This window comes from Struthio camelus, chromosome Z, assembly GCF_040807025.1.
Source record: "Struthio camelus isolate bStrCam1 chromosome Z, bStrCam1.hap1, whole genome shotgun sequence".
NCBI classification, from domain to species: domain Eukaryota; kingdom Metazoa; phylum Chordata; class Aves; order Struthioniformes; family Struthionidae; genus Struthio; species Struthio camelus.
The window spans coordinates 26,089,023-26,107,535 of NC_090982.1; the positions used below are offsets into that span (position 1 = coordinate 26,089,023).

Consider the following 18,513-nt stretch of genomic DNA (forward strand, 5'->3'; position numbering starts at 1 on the left):
GTACAACACGTACATACGTTATTAGAGAACCTGATTTTCCTTTCTTTTCCAACAACTGCAACACTCTTCCTAAACTTAACTTCAAGATGCAAAGAAGTAACCTGGAGTTTATTATTTCATGTGTTAGATCTGCTGTCTGTTTTTACTAAAAGAAAAAACTCAAAAACCCAAATGAACAAAACAATAAAATAGGAATCTCCAAACCTGATCATTGCCAATGTATTCTGTTAGTGGTTAATGAATCACATTAATCCTGTCTGTCCTATGCTGAAATACAGTATACATTAGAGCAAATCAGTTACTATTCAGGAGGTTGGTTTTTCGTTTTTGTTTTTGTTTTCCAGAAACAGGGTCTTGTCCCAAGTAGTAATGAGCCTACATGTTCTGTTGTTGCATGGGCCAAAGCACTCCCCATCTGTTAATCATTTCAGAATTTGAAGAAACAATGACATTTCTTTAAATGTGCATTCTACCCCAAATATTCAAGCTGAGATCCCTAGGTTAATCCTGATAGCAAAGTGACCAAAACATTTACATATTGATTTAAGAGGTGCTTATCAGCTGTAGCTCCCTGTTGTAGCTGATAGGATGTGAGAGAGTCTTATATTTCAAAGGATCAGGCCTTAATTTTCCAAGTACTGCATTTGTCCTACAAAATGGCAGCAATACAGACTGTAGAACTGACTCTCAAGTTTGTGTGATCTTCATAGAGAAAAATGAAGATGAAGGGGAATGCTCCTTTGAATCTCACTGGATTGCATGTGGCCCTGACCCCACTCAACAAGGTAGCATTAACAGTACTGGTAAGCAGAACAATCTCTATGTATTTCTAGCTCAATAGAAATACTGAGGCTACCTATTTTTTATTAGGAAGAACATATGTCCCTGCAACTCAATTTGGACACCAGAAATTAAAGTTTGGTTTCTAAAATAAATGTTTCAAAAAGCTGAAACGGAGGTAGAAAGTGTGCTTGGTTTCCTGATGTCTTCACTGAAGAAAACACATCCCTTTTTAATCCACAGACTGCTCAATATCCCTAATGCCTTAAAAGCAGTTCTCTTCACATAGACGGAATTTATCATGAACTACACAGGTAAAAACACTATATGCAAACTGATTTCTAATGCTGAAAGCCATATACAACTGTAGAAGAAAATACTCTACTCTCTGAGTTGATTTTTTTTTTGTTTGTCTCTAGGAAGCAAGCTTTTTATCAGGTAAAACAATAAGATACTGTAATTGCAGGTGTACTAACAAGATTTTTATGTACAAAATTTTACAAGATGACCTAAATTCATCCGTAGCGGAAACACTTCGGATTTCAGGGTGATTACTCCCGAGATGAATTTGGCCCTAAGCCTCCATAGTAGGGCTGCACCTCCCCTTCCTCTTCTTGAGGAAGGGGTAAAAACAGAACAGAAGAAGAATGTTTCTGAAAAGAAAAATGTGTAAACATAATTCTCCCCCTATAAATAGTCGGGGAGGGAAAAGTCACTGATAACCTCTTACAGTTCATGCTTTTAACATAAACAAAGATGAAATACTCAGATAATGACAATGATTTAAAGTTTTCCTTCAGTTATGATTTTGCTCCTCTTAAAGAACAAAACATAGCTTTAAAATAAATGCAATATTGCCTTTTATCAGTATTTGACGTGTCACACATAACACAGGTACCATCCAAAGTACCTAGGGAAGCTCATGTCATAAGAAATATTATGACACACCTTCTGTGTTGTATTTCCAACTAGCTCACTCTTTTCCCCCATACTGTACGGAAACAGCTATAAAGAGATATATAGGAGCCCTTTCAAAGTGCTCTTTGCAATAATTTTAGCTGTTTCCGTTAGCAGAGTGCTCTTAAGGAAAGGTCTACTCTCTCCATAAGCACACACAACTCCCATTGGATTTTGCAGGAGTTAGGCAAGTGTATGAAGAGAATAAATCTTTAAGGCAAGTGTATGAAGAGAAAAAACCTTTAAAAAAGCAGCAGTTTATAAAGATGGTAGCTGCTGTTATGCATCCATTTAAACAAAACACAGCAGAATAAAGCACTGTTAGTGGCATTTCTCTAGTACAGTACGGTATTTATTGTCAAATGAAAGTATAGGATCAATTGAGAGACGTATGTTTCTGCCCTCATAACCCTACCACATTATGTAGGCCGACTTGTACTTTTTCCAGGTAAGTGAGTAATAGAGCTCAATCTACATACTGTCAGCGAATGACTGAGCTGTTGTGGGTTTTTTTGCTTTACGTATCCGCTTGAATTACACACATTTTTACTGGAAAAAAGTGCAGCTTATATTCCAAAGTATAGTTAATACAAAGAAAAATTAAAAAGACCCATTCACTTTAGTGGGTATAAACTCACTTGAGTATAAATTCACCTTATTTCTTTATGTCAATCAGATGCTATTAGTAGCAGATGCAATGTTTCTCTGAACAGTCTTTTTAAATGAAGGATCATTCTGAGAGACGTAAACCCTCTTCTAAAATGTGCTATGGAGTTTTTACTTGAGAATTACTTAAGAGACTTGGAAAGTGGTTTTACTCAACAAATTTTAAATACAAGCAGCATTACATTGTTCAACAAAACAGGTTCATGACACAGCAATCACAAAGACCTTGGAATCACGCTACTGTGGTGTCACAGGCCAAACCATCCAGTCAGACATATATACACCAGTGTCAATGCTTTAAATTACAAAAGAAAGTAATTGCCTAGTCTGATCGCCATCCCTTCCCTCACCTTGCACTCTGCAATTCACTTGTTTAAGACTGTGGTTCTCAGCGAAGGGTGGCGAGGGGGGCACAGAGTACTTGTTTCTTGAACTTCGGCTACATGTGCTTTCAAACTGCGAGTAGGGACTGCGAGCGGCAGTGCAGCAGGCTGCTCTTGCACTGTTCACCACTTCCTCACTGTTCACCACGGCTCGCTTCCCCCCACTTCCCTCCCCGGGCCAGCTCTGCCTTCACAAGGAGCTGGAGCTGGAGCTGGACCTTTTGGATCTCTTGATCATGCTGGGGTGAAACTCGGTGTGGCGCCGGGCGTGCTTCGTCAGGTGGTCGCTCCGCATGAACCGCTTCTCGCAGAGGGGGCACCGAAACTGTTTCTCACCGGTGTGGGTTCGGTAGTGCCGGGTGAGCTCGTCGGAGCGAGAGAACTTTTTAAGGCAGTCGGGCCACGTGCAGGGGAACGGTCGCTCGCCTGAGGGAGGAAAGGGCAACAAGAAGTTTAGGGGAAGGGCAAGAACAGGTACAAACTCTGCTGCACCAGGGCAGCTGAGAAGCCAGGGAACACACTGCTGAGCAGAAAAGATGCCTTGGTTTCTTGCCATGGTGCCAGTGTCTGTGGAGCTGTTGATCACTCACTTCATCAGGTTTCAGTCTCACCTCTAGCAGGAGCCAAAACCCCCTCCAACTGCATGAAACTCACACTGTCGTGCAGAACCTTACATGACCCCAAATGCTGTCATAATAACAGATGAGCTCTGCCTATTCCTGGACGTTTTTTATGCTGAGCTCCCTACGGAGGCTTGAGAAAGGAACACCACTATTACTCCTCTAACACTTCCATTCTGCTGAATAAAATCATCTGTAACCGTTAGAAAAGAAGTCAAAAAAATCTCTCACCTAGGACACCTAAGTCCAGTCTGGGAAGAACTGAGTGGGGATTTAAAGGGGAGTACTGCACAGCCCAAGGGCTAAAATAGAGAGAAGGCCTATGCTCGCCTCAATGTTCCTGTCCCTTCCCACAGAAATCCATGCTGCTCCAGAAAATAAATGACTCCCCTCCATCTCTTAGATAGCTAATTTGAGGGCAAGAAATTTATCTCACTATTCACAGCTCTGTCAATATAAATGTTTGCTATGGTGGTAAAAAAAACAGACCAACCACCTTAACCTACAATACACCGCACACATTTGTATTAAAAAACAGGATGTCTGGAGTGAACAGTACTCACTACAATTTCTCCAGCACCCCAGATCCCTCCGGTTCACCTTTGCACGTTGCACGGGTCTTGCATAAAGTCACAGACCCCTTGCTTCCTCATCTGCAAAACTGACTCAATTACATGCCACAGAAGGAAATGAAAAGTTTAACTTTGCATGAAAGCTTTCAGTCACAGACACCATGTACCAGTGCATTTTGATGCCTTAATTCCCTTTCTTAAGAATCTCCTGAAGGGAATATAAATGACAGCTATTTGACAGCTATTTATAGTCAACCGTGAAATACAGAAACTATCTTAGGAGTTTTTCCAACTTGGAAGAGTTGGAGAGAAATTCAGCTCCAGTATTTCTTGATACTGTGAAGTTTGGCACAACACACAAGCTCACTTTACATTTACAGATCGCAAAAAAGGGAGTCATTTACAAGAAAGTATGCCTTGGAATACTCCCCAGACACAACAGCAGAGACGAAAGACGTAAAACTAGACTAAAGACTTGAGCAATGAATAGCCCAGAAGCCAGGACAACTGGGAATGGAAAGTATTGCAGAGCTTTAGGGAGGAATGGGGGCGGTGGGAGAAGGGGAATGACTGATGGCATCCAAAGGATGTAACATCAAAGAGGAAGATGATGAACTAGACAAGCTGAGATTCAGCCACACAATGAGCACTGAAAGTGCTCATGAAAGACTCTTAAATAATGTAGTTGTTTTAATGGTTTAGGCTTCTAATTATATGGTGTTATTTGACAGGCAAACTAGGGTGTCCCAGACTGACGGGCATTCGGTAGTTTTAGTGAGGTGAGTAGACTGCGCGTGTTACAGCAGCCTCTTAGGCCAGCCACAGCATAGCCTGCTTCCTATGCATTTTCTTTCCTCATCTCACACCAAGATTGGTCAGAGAAGAAAGCAGAAGCAGCAAAACGCCAGCTTAGCCTGGTGCGCTAACCCAGAGCATCAAGGATACATCCCTGCGAGCCATTCTGACCTGTGTTTTTTTCACGGGTTTCATGGCTTCCTGCTGTACGTTTCTGGACATGGCTGGAAGCCTTTCTGAATAACCACTGCCTATAGAGAGGAAAATAATTAAAACCATACGTTTGCTTACACCTGTGAGAAAGCCATGATCACAGCTACAATGCAGAGCAGCACGGGGAGGTGTGCGCAACCACACACAGCTACTGGTCTCTTCTGGCTTTGCCCTGCCTGATGTCTGCACATGGCATTCAGGTCAAGCATTTCACTTGCACTGCTGTTTTACTACCTATCTCATGGTTTCTGTCACAGCTTCTTGCGGCAGCCATCAGAAGGAGGTGCAGAAAGCTTTCTAGATCCCCAGGGAAGGTGAGAGAAATACTATAAATCCTACATATGTGAAGGCACTTGCTATATGGCCCTGTGTCGGCACCTACGCTCCAGAGCAGTGGAGGAAGTTCAGGAATCCTTGCCCCTTCCCCAGAGGCAACAATTCTTATCACCTACCTGACAACTCTTCTACCAGCAAAGGGGCCTAATTCTATTAGAGATAGGTACCTAGGCTAAACAACCAGGATCACTGTCTTTGGGGTCAGTGTCTTCCTTCTAGGTACCATAATATCCAAACTGGGTGCCTAAAAGCAGATGTTTTGAATCTGACCGCATACAGCCCAGGAGAAACCAGCCTACTTTTTCAGTACTTGTAGGAAGCAAGACAAAAAATGGAGCCTGGTTCTGGAATTCCTTCTGAAATGCAATGGGAGCGGCGTGGCTTCCACCACCATTCCCCTGCATAACCATTTCACGTGACAAGGAAAACGTTTTAGCTGTAACGTAACGACAGGGCTACAGGAAAAGGCAGCGCTTGCTCAAGACTCCTCGGATAAGCTTGGAGTACCACAGCACCTCGATAAGAGCATTGTTGACCAGGGAACTGAGAGAAAAAACTTCACAGGTGGAGTTGTGAAGGCCACAGAGAGCCTTACATGGGGCGGGTATACCCCCCCCCCCCATAAGTGGAAGAGGTGCCTATGTGCTCAGAGTGGCAAACATGGCAGAGATCTCTAAAAGATCAAAAAAAGATCTAAAAGATCTCTAAAAGAACATTTGCACTTCCTGAAATACATGAGAACTACAACTGGAAACCATCACAAGCCACCTACAGCCAAGTCCTAAAGTACAGTTACAGAAAATGATTTCACCACCTTGGCACTATGAGCTTTAGGAGATTGTCACCACCACTTTAGAGACGCGTATATAAAAGTAGGCCAGGCATAATCCGTGCTACGGGAAAGTGTTAAAACCCTAGACTTTTCAAGAGCAGAGAGACGAGGGGGAGGGAAACTTCCAGGCCCTCAGTGATTTTCTCTGAGCCTGGAAATCTACTGCTCCCCTTGGTTACAAAGCCATAACCAATTACACAAGCCCAGAGAGATAGCGGTTCAGTGACTGACTTCATAGATGCAGAGCAGCGGTGCAGTGTGCATTTAGAAGGCTTTTAAAGCAAAGTAGAGATGTCTGTTGACATGTGATGACTGTGCACTCGCAAAGACGGACACCGTATTTGCTGGTTATATTCAACACTGTTTTTTAAAGCACCAGAGAGGTGTTTGTGCAAGAGTCTACAGAGTAAACAAGTCTTGAGGTATGCTGTGACTCCTATGCAACTGGACAGGCAACAGTGCAAAAAGCTGCAATATGTGCTGGTGCTGCCTCCATCTAGTGCTATTGATTTCTGTGCCATGAACAAGTCAGTCATATATTTTTTCATATGCTTTTCCCCTCTTTATTTTTAGGATTAGTAGCACTAGGGCTTGAAAGAGGCAGAATGAAACACTGAAACTGAGTGCTATTAAATACCGTTTTCTTTGGTGGCAGTGCACTTCTTATGTTTTAAGGGATGCCTTAGCTTGGATTTTAATCAAGTGATGAAGGAACAGCCAAAGATGATGCATCAACAATAACTTAAAATTAGGTGCAACAGCAGTCTGATCACAAGAGATAAGATATAAATAATTTTATTCAAAACATATCCAGGACAGCTTACAGAAGTAACTACAGAGGTCACAAATGACACAGAAGTTGCTTTACAGGTTATTGGAGCAGGTGTGTCTGCAGAACTCCTGTTCTTTGTCCTGTTTGCCTCCAGGGATGGAGTCGGGGAAAGCAGTATTTGCTGGAACAGGGGAACTGACTTTGCCTCTTCATAGGTCCTCCCTGGAGTCTGAAGAACTTTTGCTCCTGCAGCCCCAGCTTGCTTTAAATCTCATATGGATGTACATGTCATTGCCTTTCAGTCTGTTCTCTTGCTCCAGTTGATCTTCATCCTGTTCCTTCTCCTCACCCTCTCTTTCAAATGGTTAGTTTCCTCTTTCTCTGCGAGTTTAAATGCTGTATCCAAGCTGCTTTGCATGACCCAAATCAGGTAACCTTCCATTTTCTTCTAACTAGATTTAGTTTTGCCCTACTCTGAGACACTGCAGATTTTCCATGCTGTGGTGTCTTGGTGCAGCAAGAGTTTCTGAAAAAAGAAGATAAAACGGGCATTAGTTGACTTATTAATAATACAGGTAGCACCGAGTATCCTGATTCATCATCTGTTTTCTCACTACAAAGCACTGCCTTTGATGTGGGTGACTGCGGTTGGGAGCTGTAGGTCAGTGGTTTTAACAGAGATGACTTAATTCAGACGAGTAACTGGCAGACAAATTCTGGACTGAGTTTTTCTCCAAAGGTGGTGGGGGAGAAAAAAAGTGATGTTTGAAAAAGCTGAAGACAAAGTTGACAATCATACTCCTGGGCTACTCTCTTGGCTTAAAACAGGACATGATCTACGACTGGAACAAAGTGAGCTCCTGTGAGGGAATGAAATATTAAATGAATTACTAAAATTGTTGGAGCGCTGACTTTACAGAAGACGTTCATAGAATGTGGGTGGAAGTCTGGCCAAGATGAACAGCTTTCTAGACTTCTGCTTCTGCCACCCAGAAAAACAAAGCAAAAGTTGGACACAGCCATGATTCTGGAGTCCCGGGTCTATGCTAGCTAACGCAGTTTGCTACCAGATAATGCTAGTGACAGTGCTTTATACATCAACTAGAAAGTCAAGTGGAATGTACTTAGAGCTGCACTGAATGGTCAGCTACATAGAATCCTTGAGTAACATACGCACCAACAGAAAGACCACCAGGTACATGGTGGGACTGGGAGGCATAATAGCAACTATATTGTATATCAAAACTGAAGAATGGTTTGAGTCCAACTTCCAGGATGTGATGTCTGTGCTTGACTTCCACTCTGTGTCTGGCCACATGACATGGCATAGCTAGCCATGACCTAGGGACAACAGCAGGGCCAGTCCCTCTGTCAGAAATCTGAGTGAGCTGATGGCAAAAAGGAAGATGGGAAAACACAGAGTTTTTCTCATGCTGAAAATCTTTTGTCATTGGGCAAGAGCAAAATTACTTAGAACAGGACTGGTGTTTGCAGGAAGCTGGGGGGTTAGCGGGAACAGCAATCCCACGGCTGCAACATGGAGAATCAACTCTGCATGGTTCAAATAAGAGAAACTAACATACCTTTGTCTTCTAAGATCCTCCTGAACCTCCGTGGCTGCTGCAGCTTCAACTGTCCAAAGACATTTTTGTATCCTGGGAAGATCTGGTCCTGAACTACAATCCTTGGCTTAGCCCGGACCATGATAAACCTTTTTTTCATCCTATGACCCCCCCCCCCCCCCCTTCAGCCACCACTCTTGAGTGTCTCAGCATCTCCTGAAGTATCACAGGTTCTGTAGATGCCATGAACGTGGTCCAGCTTAACGCAGGAGGGGCCAAAAAAAAAAAAAGAGAGACAGGCTTTCTTCCCTGCCTCAGAATAGCTAGCTGTTATCTCAGGTCTCTTTACTTTCCTCCAGTGTTCTGTTTCCCCCACACCCCCTGTGTGAGTCATTTCCTGTGGGACACTGCATGTGGACGCTCAGTGAAAATTCAAGCCATTTTGATGAGATGAATCCCGCGTGCATCTATACATCCACTTCTGGGCAGATGACGGGAGGCCTTTCAAGCAGCCTTCTTCCTCTCCTGTGATTTTCCAAAATTAGATCATTAAAACACATGCAACCACAAAGCTACAGATACTGGTGAGAAGACCAGTGCTGAGCATGTACGTACTATTTGTATAAAACAAAGATTTCTAGAAGACTTAAACCCAGACCAGTTAGTCTGGCAATAGACCAAACAGACCCCTAATCAGGGACAGGCGACTGACTACAGCATAGGCAATGGATGGATAATTTGCATGAAGAGGTTTCTTCCACCAGCACTCAGGACTAAACATCCTAAATGGGATGACTGAGGTGTTAAAAAGCTGCCTTCAGCAAGTATTTACACTGCTCCGACATTCTCAAAACCACCGCTCAACAGCTGCTTACACGTGCAGGTGTTTCAGCTTCTTTCAAAAGACCAGATGCAAAGGCACGTGCTAAAATCCAGCTCTGCTGAGCTGCTGAAAAGTCCTAGCTCATGCCAAAAGTCCTGTGAGACTCAGTTTTGCTGTTACCCGCATCTGATGCGGTATCGCATGCAAGGTATATCCTTGGAACTTCTCTACGGGACTAGATTCCTCCTTGTTTGCCTTAGAAAAGGCTTTCTTTGGTGGATCGGGCCCCCTGGTATCCATCAGTCAGGGAAGCTACCCAGGAAATGAAAGACCTCTTTTTAAATCCCACCACAGAGTGAAGTCCACACTTTTCATAGCCAAGAGGAATATCCTCAGCAATAAACTCCTGGGTACTCCGGAGTAAGTTTCTACCTCTTCTCCTTGCCTATTTCTTCTCTGTTTGAACTGCCTTCATTTTACAGTAATATTGAAAAATTAATCGAGCAACAGAGAGAGATCAACTCACAGTCTCGTGCTTAGGGTACTTACCTGTGATCGAGGAGCTAGTACTAGATTTAGGTTCCTGCTCTGTCTAAATAATTAAATGCTTGTTAAAGGGGAGCTGCTTCAACAGGGGAAGGGGTGGAAACTTGTTCCAGTCAGAGGGGGCCCTCTCCAAACCCCACATAGCAGAGACTTGAAAAACAGGTGTTCGACTGCTAGTAGCATTCTCCAACTACTGAGCTGCTCGGTACAATGGTGTTATGGACTTTTTGCCCTCTAGTGCAAAAAGGAATGACTTGGCACAGGCTCTTTGCTTCGGAAGAAGGTTCATGCCTAGGCATCCTAGAAAGGAGCATCTTTCTCCAGTCAGGAGTCAGGCACTGAACTATGGACGACGCAATAACACAGACAGCCCTGTACACACCTGGGGCTCCCTCTTTGAGGTGCTTGGCTGAAGGCCTTTCTCTGGACTCTGCTGGGTGAGTCGGCTCTGCAGCGATAGGTGCTGCAACCCCCATGTTGGTGGGGCTGGCCCAAAGTATCCACTGTCAACATGTCCTTAGGGCCTACCACAGCTGGGTGGGCAGCAGGCTAAGCTCAGTTTCTGAGAGCAAGTGTTGTCCGCACTGCAATATGTTCTTTTGTTCTCTGAAGACATGTGTGAGGGAAGCTGAGTGGTGGTGATCTCATCAAATTGCTCATGTACAGTCAAGCTTAATGCTCGAGGCCAGAAACGCATATGGCTACTGTATTTAATGCTTCTGTCCATCTTTGACTGAACCAAGTTACAGCACTGGTCTCATTTTTTTTTGTGTATTCAGAAAGATAATACCATTTTCATTATTTTACTATGAATTCATTACCCAATATTTCAACATATTTCTTTCAACTTTAAGGTATTCATACAGTGTTCTCAGGCTCTTCGTAGTCAACGCAGCTTGCATCTACACGATGAACTACATTATCACAAAAAGACATTATTTGGAACGTGCTTTACTATCACCACCTCAGAGCCTGGCCTTTTAATCTCAGCTTGGTTTCTCCCTACTCTTCTAGCTGCAGGTTTGGCAGCACTGTGAGGCAACGAATGACAGCGCGGCACAGAACAGTACTGCAGTTAATGAAGGGGAATGGTTGTTCCCACACTGATTCTAGCAGCTAGGAGTGCAAGACAGGCAAACTTAAAAAAAAAAAAAAAAAGGCAGGTGACACCTACCACCATGGTCTTCAATACCACAGCACAACAGTGTGCAGGAACACACTAGAGTTGCATTTTCAATAATCCATCCGGCAACAGGAGCCACATTTGTATGGCTGATGCATGCTCATTGCTTCCCTCCTACATGCGCACTTCCTTAACACTGACTGCACTAATACAACCCATGTAAACTTTTCTGGGGTGTTTTCCCACTGTGAAGTGTACTCTTGTTTAACTGGAAAACCCTACAACTGGAAGATGGGCAACACTGAATTTTATGATCTTTGCCTGCCTTGCTCAGCTAGCAAGGCTTCCAGGTAATATGATCATGTTTCTGCCAGACCTGGAAACATACCTATTAGCACTCCAGGGATTTATACATTTCTGTAAATTCTTGGGAACAGGGGTTGCAGATGGAGCTCTCGTTTCAGCAAAAATATCCTGCTGGGTCCACTCTGCCCTTTGGTCTTTTTGTAAAGGAAGTGGCAATGTGATGTCGCGTGAGCTGGATAAGAGGGGCTTAAAATGCTAAATTTCAGATTATGCTCCCATAAAATACCCCCAAAAAGCTCCAGGCAAGCAGAGGATTGTCAGTATATCAGCATCTGTACAGTCTGTCAAGCTAGCGATTATCTAGAACACAAATGACAAAGCAGCTCAGTCAAAACCACACTGAACTGATATGGGGCCTGGCCTGATGCTGTGATATCTAGATTGCCGCACTCATCAGCTGCAGTGTTTCTCTCTCCTTTTTAACAAAAAGGCTCAGCTTCACTTTGCAAAACGGCGATCCACGGATCCATGCCTCTACCCACAGCCTACTACTGACTATCAGTTGGAACAAAACATCAGACGAGTTTAAGGGTGTATGCAGCACCTAATGTTAGAAAACTCTTTGCGTTGTTTCCATCTGATTTACAAGATGACATAGGTGACTGCAAAGCCTGGCTAAGGATGGAGAACTTTGTACACAACAGCTTTTTTTTTTTTTTTTTTTTTTTAAATGTCCAACCTCTGAAGAGTACCTGATGTAGACATGGACTTCCCACAAAACTTTGCACTAATTCTGGGAAGCGTCTGGGATTCATTTTCCCAGGCAAGTAAACTTCTACAGGTTCTGTAAGAGGCATCACAGAAGTCAGCTTCATGGCACCTTCTTTATTGCTTTTTCCTAGCCAGGAGGATCTACTCAGCTGCCATACACCCTTTAATTGGTTTCCCTTCACACCTTCTTATCACATATATACTCCGTAATTTAGTTTCTCCTACTGTCCTTTCCGATCTTTCTTTTGGTATTTTGCCCTTTGCTCAGCCTTCCTTGCGCAGGTCTCTGACTGAGATTCCTTATTTACTCTTATCTGTCTTCTCTTTCCCTGGGAATCCTCTGGCCTGCATATCCTTCTGTATTAAGTCTTCCTTTCCTTTTTAATTTTTTTTTTTTTTTAAGGTAATAACCATATCACTGGCCTTCTCAAACCCCCCAAATAATTTATTTGAAGAAGGCTAGAAGGCTTTGTACTTTCAAGGCAACCTTCTGCATATCTGCCCGTACCTATCTTTTTGTTCTGCACTGTCTCTTGCTTTCTCCTGACCTCTGCATTGCTTCTATGGCTCTGGTCTTGTCCACATCTTGCCTGGGTGTCTGCGTCTTTTCCTATGCTCAGAAGGCTTTTCAAGTCTGCAAGGCTTGCCCATGCCACCTCAATACTGAAGACTCTCCTGCAGACAGATCACTCTTGTAATCCTTCCTGCCCCTTCCAAAATTTAGTTTTGAATTTACATGTCCTATTCTCAAAATACTCTCTGTGAAGATAAGGTCACTTTGTATATCACATCCTCTACCTGCCCTCCAGACAAACAGCTTTTGGCTTGTGAGCTCTCTGGGATAACGCCACCTTATATCTTCTACCTTGCACCTCAGAGATGCTACTGGAAACAGTCCACATGGAACAGTCTTACCTGTAATAGTGTTCCTGTCCAGGAGATCAGAATTTATATAACACCTTCCAAGTTATTTTTGGGTAGTGGAGATGAGATAGGCCATACTTTAGTTTTAGTGATAGGCTTGCCCTTGTATCACAGACTTTTGCAAGTATCATCAATTGACTTTTTCACTAAGATCACCATAGAAGACAATTTGGGATGGATGTGTAACAGAGGTCTTCTGGAAACTGAACTAAACTCAAAGGCCCAAACTTCATGAAACTAATAGTTATCACAGGTATTTTTAGTCTCTGAAATACAGGATGCCTTTGAACCAACAGGTTGAGGGAATTACTAATAAGATACAGACCTTTAACCTTACAACAACAAGTCTTTGTTCTTATAACTTTATCTGTCATTTCATGTCTCACTTTCCATTACATGAGAAAAGATGAATGAATGTTTAGACCTCTCAACAGCACACAGCACAAATCCATATTCAGAGCTTTCTAACTTGACTAGCTAGCATCCATTAGTGAAAAGGGATGTTGGTACAAGGAAGATCATGGGTGTGAACAGAAATTTGGAGGTCATTTTCCAAGATCGAGAGAATGGAGGTAAATATTATAAATTTAAGAGCAGGAAGTTTCTGTTAGTGGCTATGTATCTTACTTAAACTAAAGGCTACAAGTAGCAAAAAACCAAGTTGATGGCCTGGAAAATCATCTCAGACTAAAAAATGGAAAGTAGATGGAAAGTGTTCAAAAGGCTCAGAAATATGAGAGTGAAATGATTACAAAAATAGAAGGAAATACACTGAGGAGTTTAATGGTCTCTGTAACATGTTGTTATGAATAACTCTGGTGGTCCAATCGTATCCCGCTGTTGCTATGGAATTGTTCTACCATTTATAAAAATAATTAGCGTTAGCAGTATCATTTAGCATTTCAGTTATCTACAATTAACTCCGCTCACATTAGAAAGCTCTGAACGTTTATTACTTCGGATATTTGTGGTGCTTTTAATTACACAACTACAGTGAAGGTACATTAGCGTATCCGAGTTAAACATTTAACACTTGGGAGTTAAGGCCACCCACTTGTGGGTGGCACGCTGTAAACCTCATGCCACTTCAGAAGACACTTACGACAACACTGCTTACAGCAAAACAGTGTGGATTATCTGGTATATTTATTTGCATCTCAACACCCAAATGATGCCTATTTCAGCCTCCGTATCAGGGTAGATATCTGAGCATTGCGTACTACATGGAAATGATACTAATGCGTTTTCTTTGTCACTTGTGAGCCAAAATTCTGCAAGATATCAGTTATATCCAGCCTCCAAAACAGCATTAAAGCTGAAATCTTTGAGTTGATAATACAATAATCCCCGGAGTAGCCCTTGAGGGTAGTTAAGGGTCATCACTGACCACCACCTTTCCTGGCTCAGGGAGACACTCCTAACTATCTAACCACAGAGCTCAGTACATTCAGTAAGCCTCCTCATCTTGAGTCCTCTTGAGCTAAGCATACAAGAAACCTGCCAGCAGGGACAGCAGCGCATAGGTAGCCAGCCAGCTCCAGGTCTCCTCTGAAATGCAAATAGAGCTAGAGGAAAAGGCAAGCCAGAGCAATAGGAACATAGCCAAAGTTCAGATTTGGCCATGCCCTACCCAGACAGCACTAAATGCCAAAACAATGCCTCGCAGTATGTTTCTCAGTGAGATATCCATTTTGTACTTAACTGCTTACCATCACTGATAATATACAAAACCCAGAAAAGATCACTCATCTGCAATACAGACGTGAAGCATGTGAAATAAAGGTTGGCAGTGTTTGTTTCCTTTGGCCCCCTCCTCTCCATACTTATACACCACCCTTTAATTTAGAGCAATTCTTAAGCAGCCTTGTGTACTGGCTCTGTAACCCCAATTGCAATTCAGACATGTAATGGTTTTTATTCAGCAACTTGCACTAAAGGGCTTTTAAAAAAAAAAAAAAAGTCTACAATTACTGTGCTCTTAGTTCTTGGGCAGAGCCAGGGGAACTAAGAATTACAGCAGCAGATATTTTTAATCACTAGGTTTCCATTTTGCCACACCCTCCAAAGCACTTGGGCAAGTACACGGGTATTAAAGCACAAAGTCTTATGAATGAAGCCCTTGTGGAAAATGCCATCTCAGCTGGGCTGTGATAACAGGTATAAAAGGGAATAACTGGGCAGAGCAGAAGCTCACATCATATGGACAGGAGCCAAATCCTCTGGGCCAAGTGTGCCGCATCTAGGGAGCACAAGCTAACCTGCCGGTATCGTTTGCAAAGTAACCCAACTCTCTGAAGAAAGTCTCCTCCACTGTCTGTAAGGAGTGACCCAGGTTTTCATGGTACGTGCTTTTGAAATTTCCCCCCTCAAGCCCCTTTGATCCTTCAGCTGCTTGAGAGAGCATGCCTGCAAAAGCCAAAGGCGCCCATCTATCCGCGCGAGGGAGACGTGCCTTCGCCTCTGTGAGGAGCTCTGCTCAGATTAACAGTTCACTCCAGGTAAACCAGAAATGAGATACAGTACAGAGGCAACGCACTCGCGGTCACGACCACCCGATGTGTCAGCATCTGAGCCATCACTAGGCTCCTGAGACATCCAGCCTCCCTGGCACGACGCGAAGCTTAAACAAAGGTACCAGAACACGGACTGCAAAACTGAAGAATTGAACCTAGCTTCAAAAGGTAAAAACCAGTTGTTAAGTGCTGGCAAATACATGTCCTTTTGAAGCACACACAGCGCAATGGCTTATTTACCTCACGCCACTGATTTCTTTTTAGAATACGGGCCAAAACCTCTACTAGTGCAAGCGGGCACAACGCCGGCGCCGAGGAAGCTCGGCCGTTTACATCGTGGGGGGGGGGGGGGGGGGGGAGGACCGCCTCCGTGTTCTTCCTGGACTTAATACTGCCAAAAGGCGCGAGGATTTCCTTGAAAACACTCAACAGGGGCTCAGCGCCTTGGCGGCGGGCAGCGCCCGTCCCGGCGCCGGCCGTCACGCAGCAACTCCCCAAACCAGCCGCTTCTGCCCCAGCGGCTCCGGCTGCCCGGAGTTTACCCGGCTCGGGCGAGCCGCCGCCGCCCCGCTCGAAGCGGGAGTTTTGGGGAGGCGGCGCGGCGCGGCGCGGCGGTCCGGGCGCGGGCAGCGGCGGCGGCTCCGGCTCGCAGCCCGGGGCGGCTCCGCCGTGCGCGGCCCCGGCGGCGCTGCGGGGAGGCGGGGGAAGGAGGGAGGGGAAAAACGGGAGGAGGAGAGACCGGGGGGGGGGAAAAAAAAGGAGAAAAGAAGTGGGATTGCACCACCCGCGGCGCGCAGGGTTCACCCGAGGACAGGCCCCTCCCGCCGGCCCCGCTGACCTGTGTGCACCCGGTAGTGGGCCTTGAGGTGGGAGGACTTGCCGTAGACCTTGCCGCAGCCGCTGTAGGGGCACTTGTGCCGCTTCTCGGCCGCCAGCTTGCCCTTGGGGGCGGCGGCGCCGCGGAGGCGCGGGGGCGGCCCGGGCGGCGGGCTGCGCGCCGGGCTGGAGCCCGGCTCCGTGGTCACGTCGCTGTCGGAGCCCACGTCCTCGTCGGGGCTCTCCACGCTGTCGCTGCAGACGGAGGGGGCGGGCAGCGGCCGGTACTTGTTCAGCTCCAGCAGGCTCTTGGCGATGGTCACCAGCGTGCAGTAGTCCTTCCAGGCGTCGCGCGGGTCGCGCAGCTCCTTGCTCACCTCCCCCTCGCCCGGCACTTTGAGCCGCGCCGCCTCGGGCACGGCCGAGCGGTTGGAGATGGACACCAGGCACTGCGCGGCCACGAAGTCCATGTAGGCGACGGCCGACATGGTGCGGGCGCGCCGCTGCCGGCCCCCCCCCACCCCGCCCCCCGCCGCCGCTGCCGCCGCGCTCCTCTGCGCTGCGCTCCGCGCTGCCGGCCGCGCCCCGCCGAGCCCCCGGGCGGCGCGGGGCGCCTCAGTGCGCGCCCGCGGGGCCGGCCGCGCCGCCGCGCCGGCGGCCGCAAGCCATGGTCCGCCCCCGGGGCTCGCAGCGCTGTCACCACCTCGGGTGGGGGGTGAGGGGCGGGGGTAAGCGGGGGAGGGGGGGCTCAGCGAAGAAAACGGCGCGGGGGGGGGGGAAATAAGTTAAAAAAAAAAAAAAAAAAAGCAGTGCACCCGGGGAGCAGCACCCGGCGCAGCTCTCCCGCCCGCCGCCCCCTCAAAGGCGGCGGGAGAGGTGGCACTCAGCGGGCGGAGGGCAGCGCCGAGGCGCGGCGCGCCACCTCGCCGGGCGCCGGCCGCGCGGCCGGGCCGGGTGCAGCGCCGGAGGCGGCGGGGAGGAGGAGGAGGAGGAGGCCGGAGCCGCTGGGCGCGCCGCTGGCCGCCCCGCGCCGGGCGCTGCGCTCGCCGCCCGCGTGCTCCTGCTCAGTAACAGTTTCGCCGAATCCCATCACGTCAGGTTCGGAGCCCCCCTCCCGCCCCCCCCGATTGGTCAGCGGGCAGGGCGAGCCGGCTCTGTTTACCTTCTCCCCCTTCCACTCAGAAGGGCCTTTTTGCACGGGGGGTGTGTCCAGCGGGCGGCCGCCCGGCCAATCCCCGCGCTCCCTCCCCATGCCGCGTGCTACTCCAGGCGCCCCGCCGCGCCCGCTTAAAGGGGCGATGGCGTGGGGGGGGCAGAGCGAGCGGCTCGAGGCAGGGGCGGCCGCCTCCCCCGCACGGCTCCGCTGCCGCAGCCTCCCCGAGGCTCGCGTGGCACCGCCCGCCCCCGCCCGCGCTCGGAAGGCGGCGGCGACGGCCGGCAGGACCCGGAGGTGCCCCCCGCGGGGCCCGGCGCCGAGCGGGTTAAGTGCCTCTCTGGAAGCCCGACAGTCCCAGCAACGGGCCGGCCAATGAAAAGTGAGCCGGCTGATGTCACTGGCAAGGGCTCGGCCAATCGGCGCCGCGTGCCGAGGGGTGCGCAGCACTTGTAAACCCGGCGGGCCGGCCCGCGCTCGGCGGCCGCGCCCCGCCCCTGCCCCCACCCCAACGGCCCCCCACCCCAACGGCCCCCCGGCCCGGCCCGGCCCGGGGCGGGCGGAGCGCCGAGGCGCTCAGCCGGCTCCCCGAAACCTCTCCAGGACATCGCGTTTCCGCTGTGCCTGGGGCTGCCGGAGATCCTCTAGTGATCTACTGACACAAATTGCCCCGAAACCCCGGTTCTCTCGCCGCGTTTAAAGTGTCTGAAAGTTGTTTCCTGACCTAAGAGCTTTGCACTTCATCCAGCAGTCCAGTCGAGAAGACTGGTACGGCTTCAGCGGCTTTTCCTTCAAGTATTACAGAAATGCCAATGTTCAAGACCAAATAAGCGGGATAGCAAATGGCTAGGCCTTCTCTCCAACACCCGCAAGAAATCACGAGGTTAGATCACCATCAGATTACTTCACAAGTAACTTCTCTACGTACACATACACGGAGTTTTAGAAAGGCTCACCGACGCGCCTGGAGAAATCCCACCGAGCCTCATCCCTCTGTGCCAGAACAAACAGTCGTTCGACCGACAGCTCCGTATCACCTTGAGGACGCGG

General features: G+C 47.4%; 1 protein-coding gene across 2 annotated transcripts; it reads right to left on the minus strand.

Annotated features, from left to right (window-relative positions):
* Positions 1 to 2,717: 2,717 nt before the first annotated feature.
* On the minus strand, positions 2,718 to 16,882 carry KLF9 (KLF transcription factor 9). 2 transcript variants are annotated; one of them, XR_011137787.1, is made up of 3 exons: positions 16,333 to 16,882; positions 8,510 to 9,013; positions 6,934 to 7,452 (listed from the first exon to the last, which is right to left on the minus strand). XR_011137787.1 is itself a non-coding variant. In XM_068927465.1 (2 exons), the coding sequence occupies exons 1-2, from the start codon at positions 16,796 to 16,798 to the stop codon at positions 2,977 to 2,979; spliced, it is 702 nt and encodes a 233-aa protein (XP_068783566.1). In that variant the 5' UTR covers positions 16,799 to 16,878; the 3' UTR covers positions 2,718 to 2,976. The 2 variants fall into 2 exon arrangements, 1 of the variants encoding a protein (XP_068783566.1); XM_068927465.1 differs by lacking the exons at positions 6,934 to 7,452; positions 8,510 to 9,013 and adding an exon at positions 2,718 to 3,212 and having other exon boundaries at positions 16,333 to 16,878.
* Positions 16,883 to 18,513: the final 1,631 nt, after the last annotated feature.

Bases quoted from the DNA above. Each gene is read 5' to 3' on its own strand.
- KLF9 (XM_068927465.1), bottom strand. From the start codon at position 16,798: ATGTCGGCCGTCGCCTACATGGACTTCGTGGCCGCGCAGTGCCTGGTG. The intron at 3,213-16,332 runs GTCAGCGGGGCC...TTCCTCCCTCAG, and splicing joins CCACTACCGGGTGCACACAG to GCGAGCGACCGTTCCCCTGC.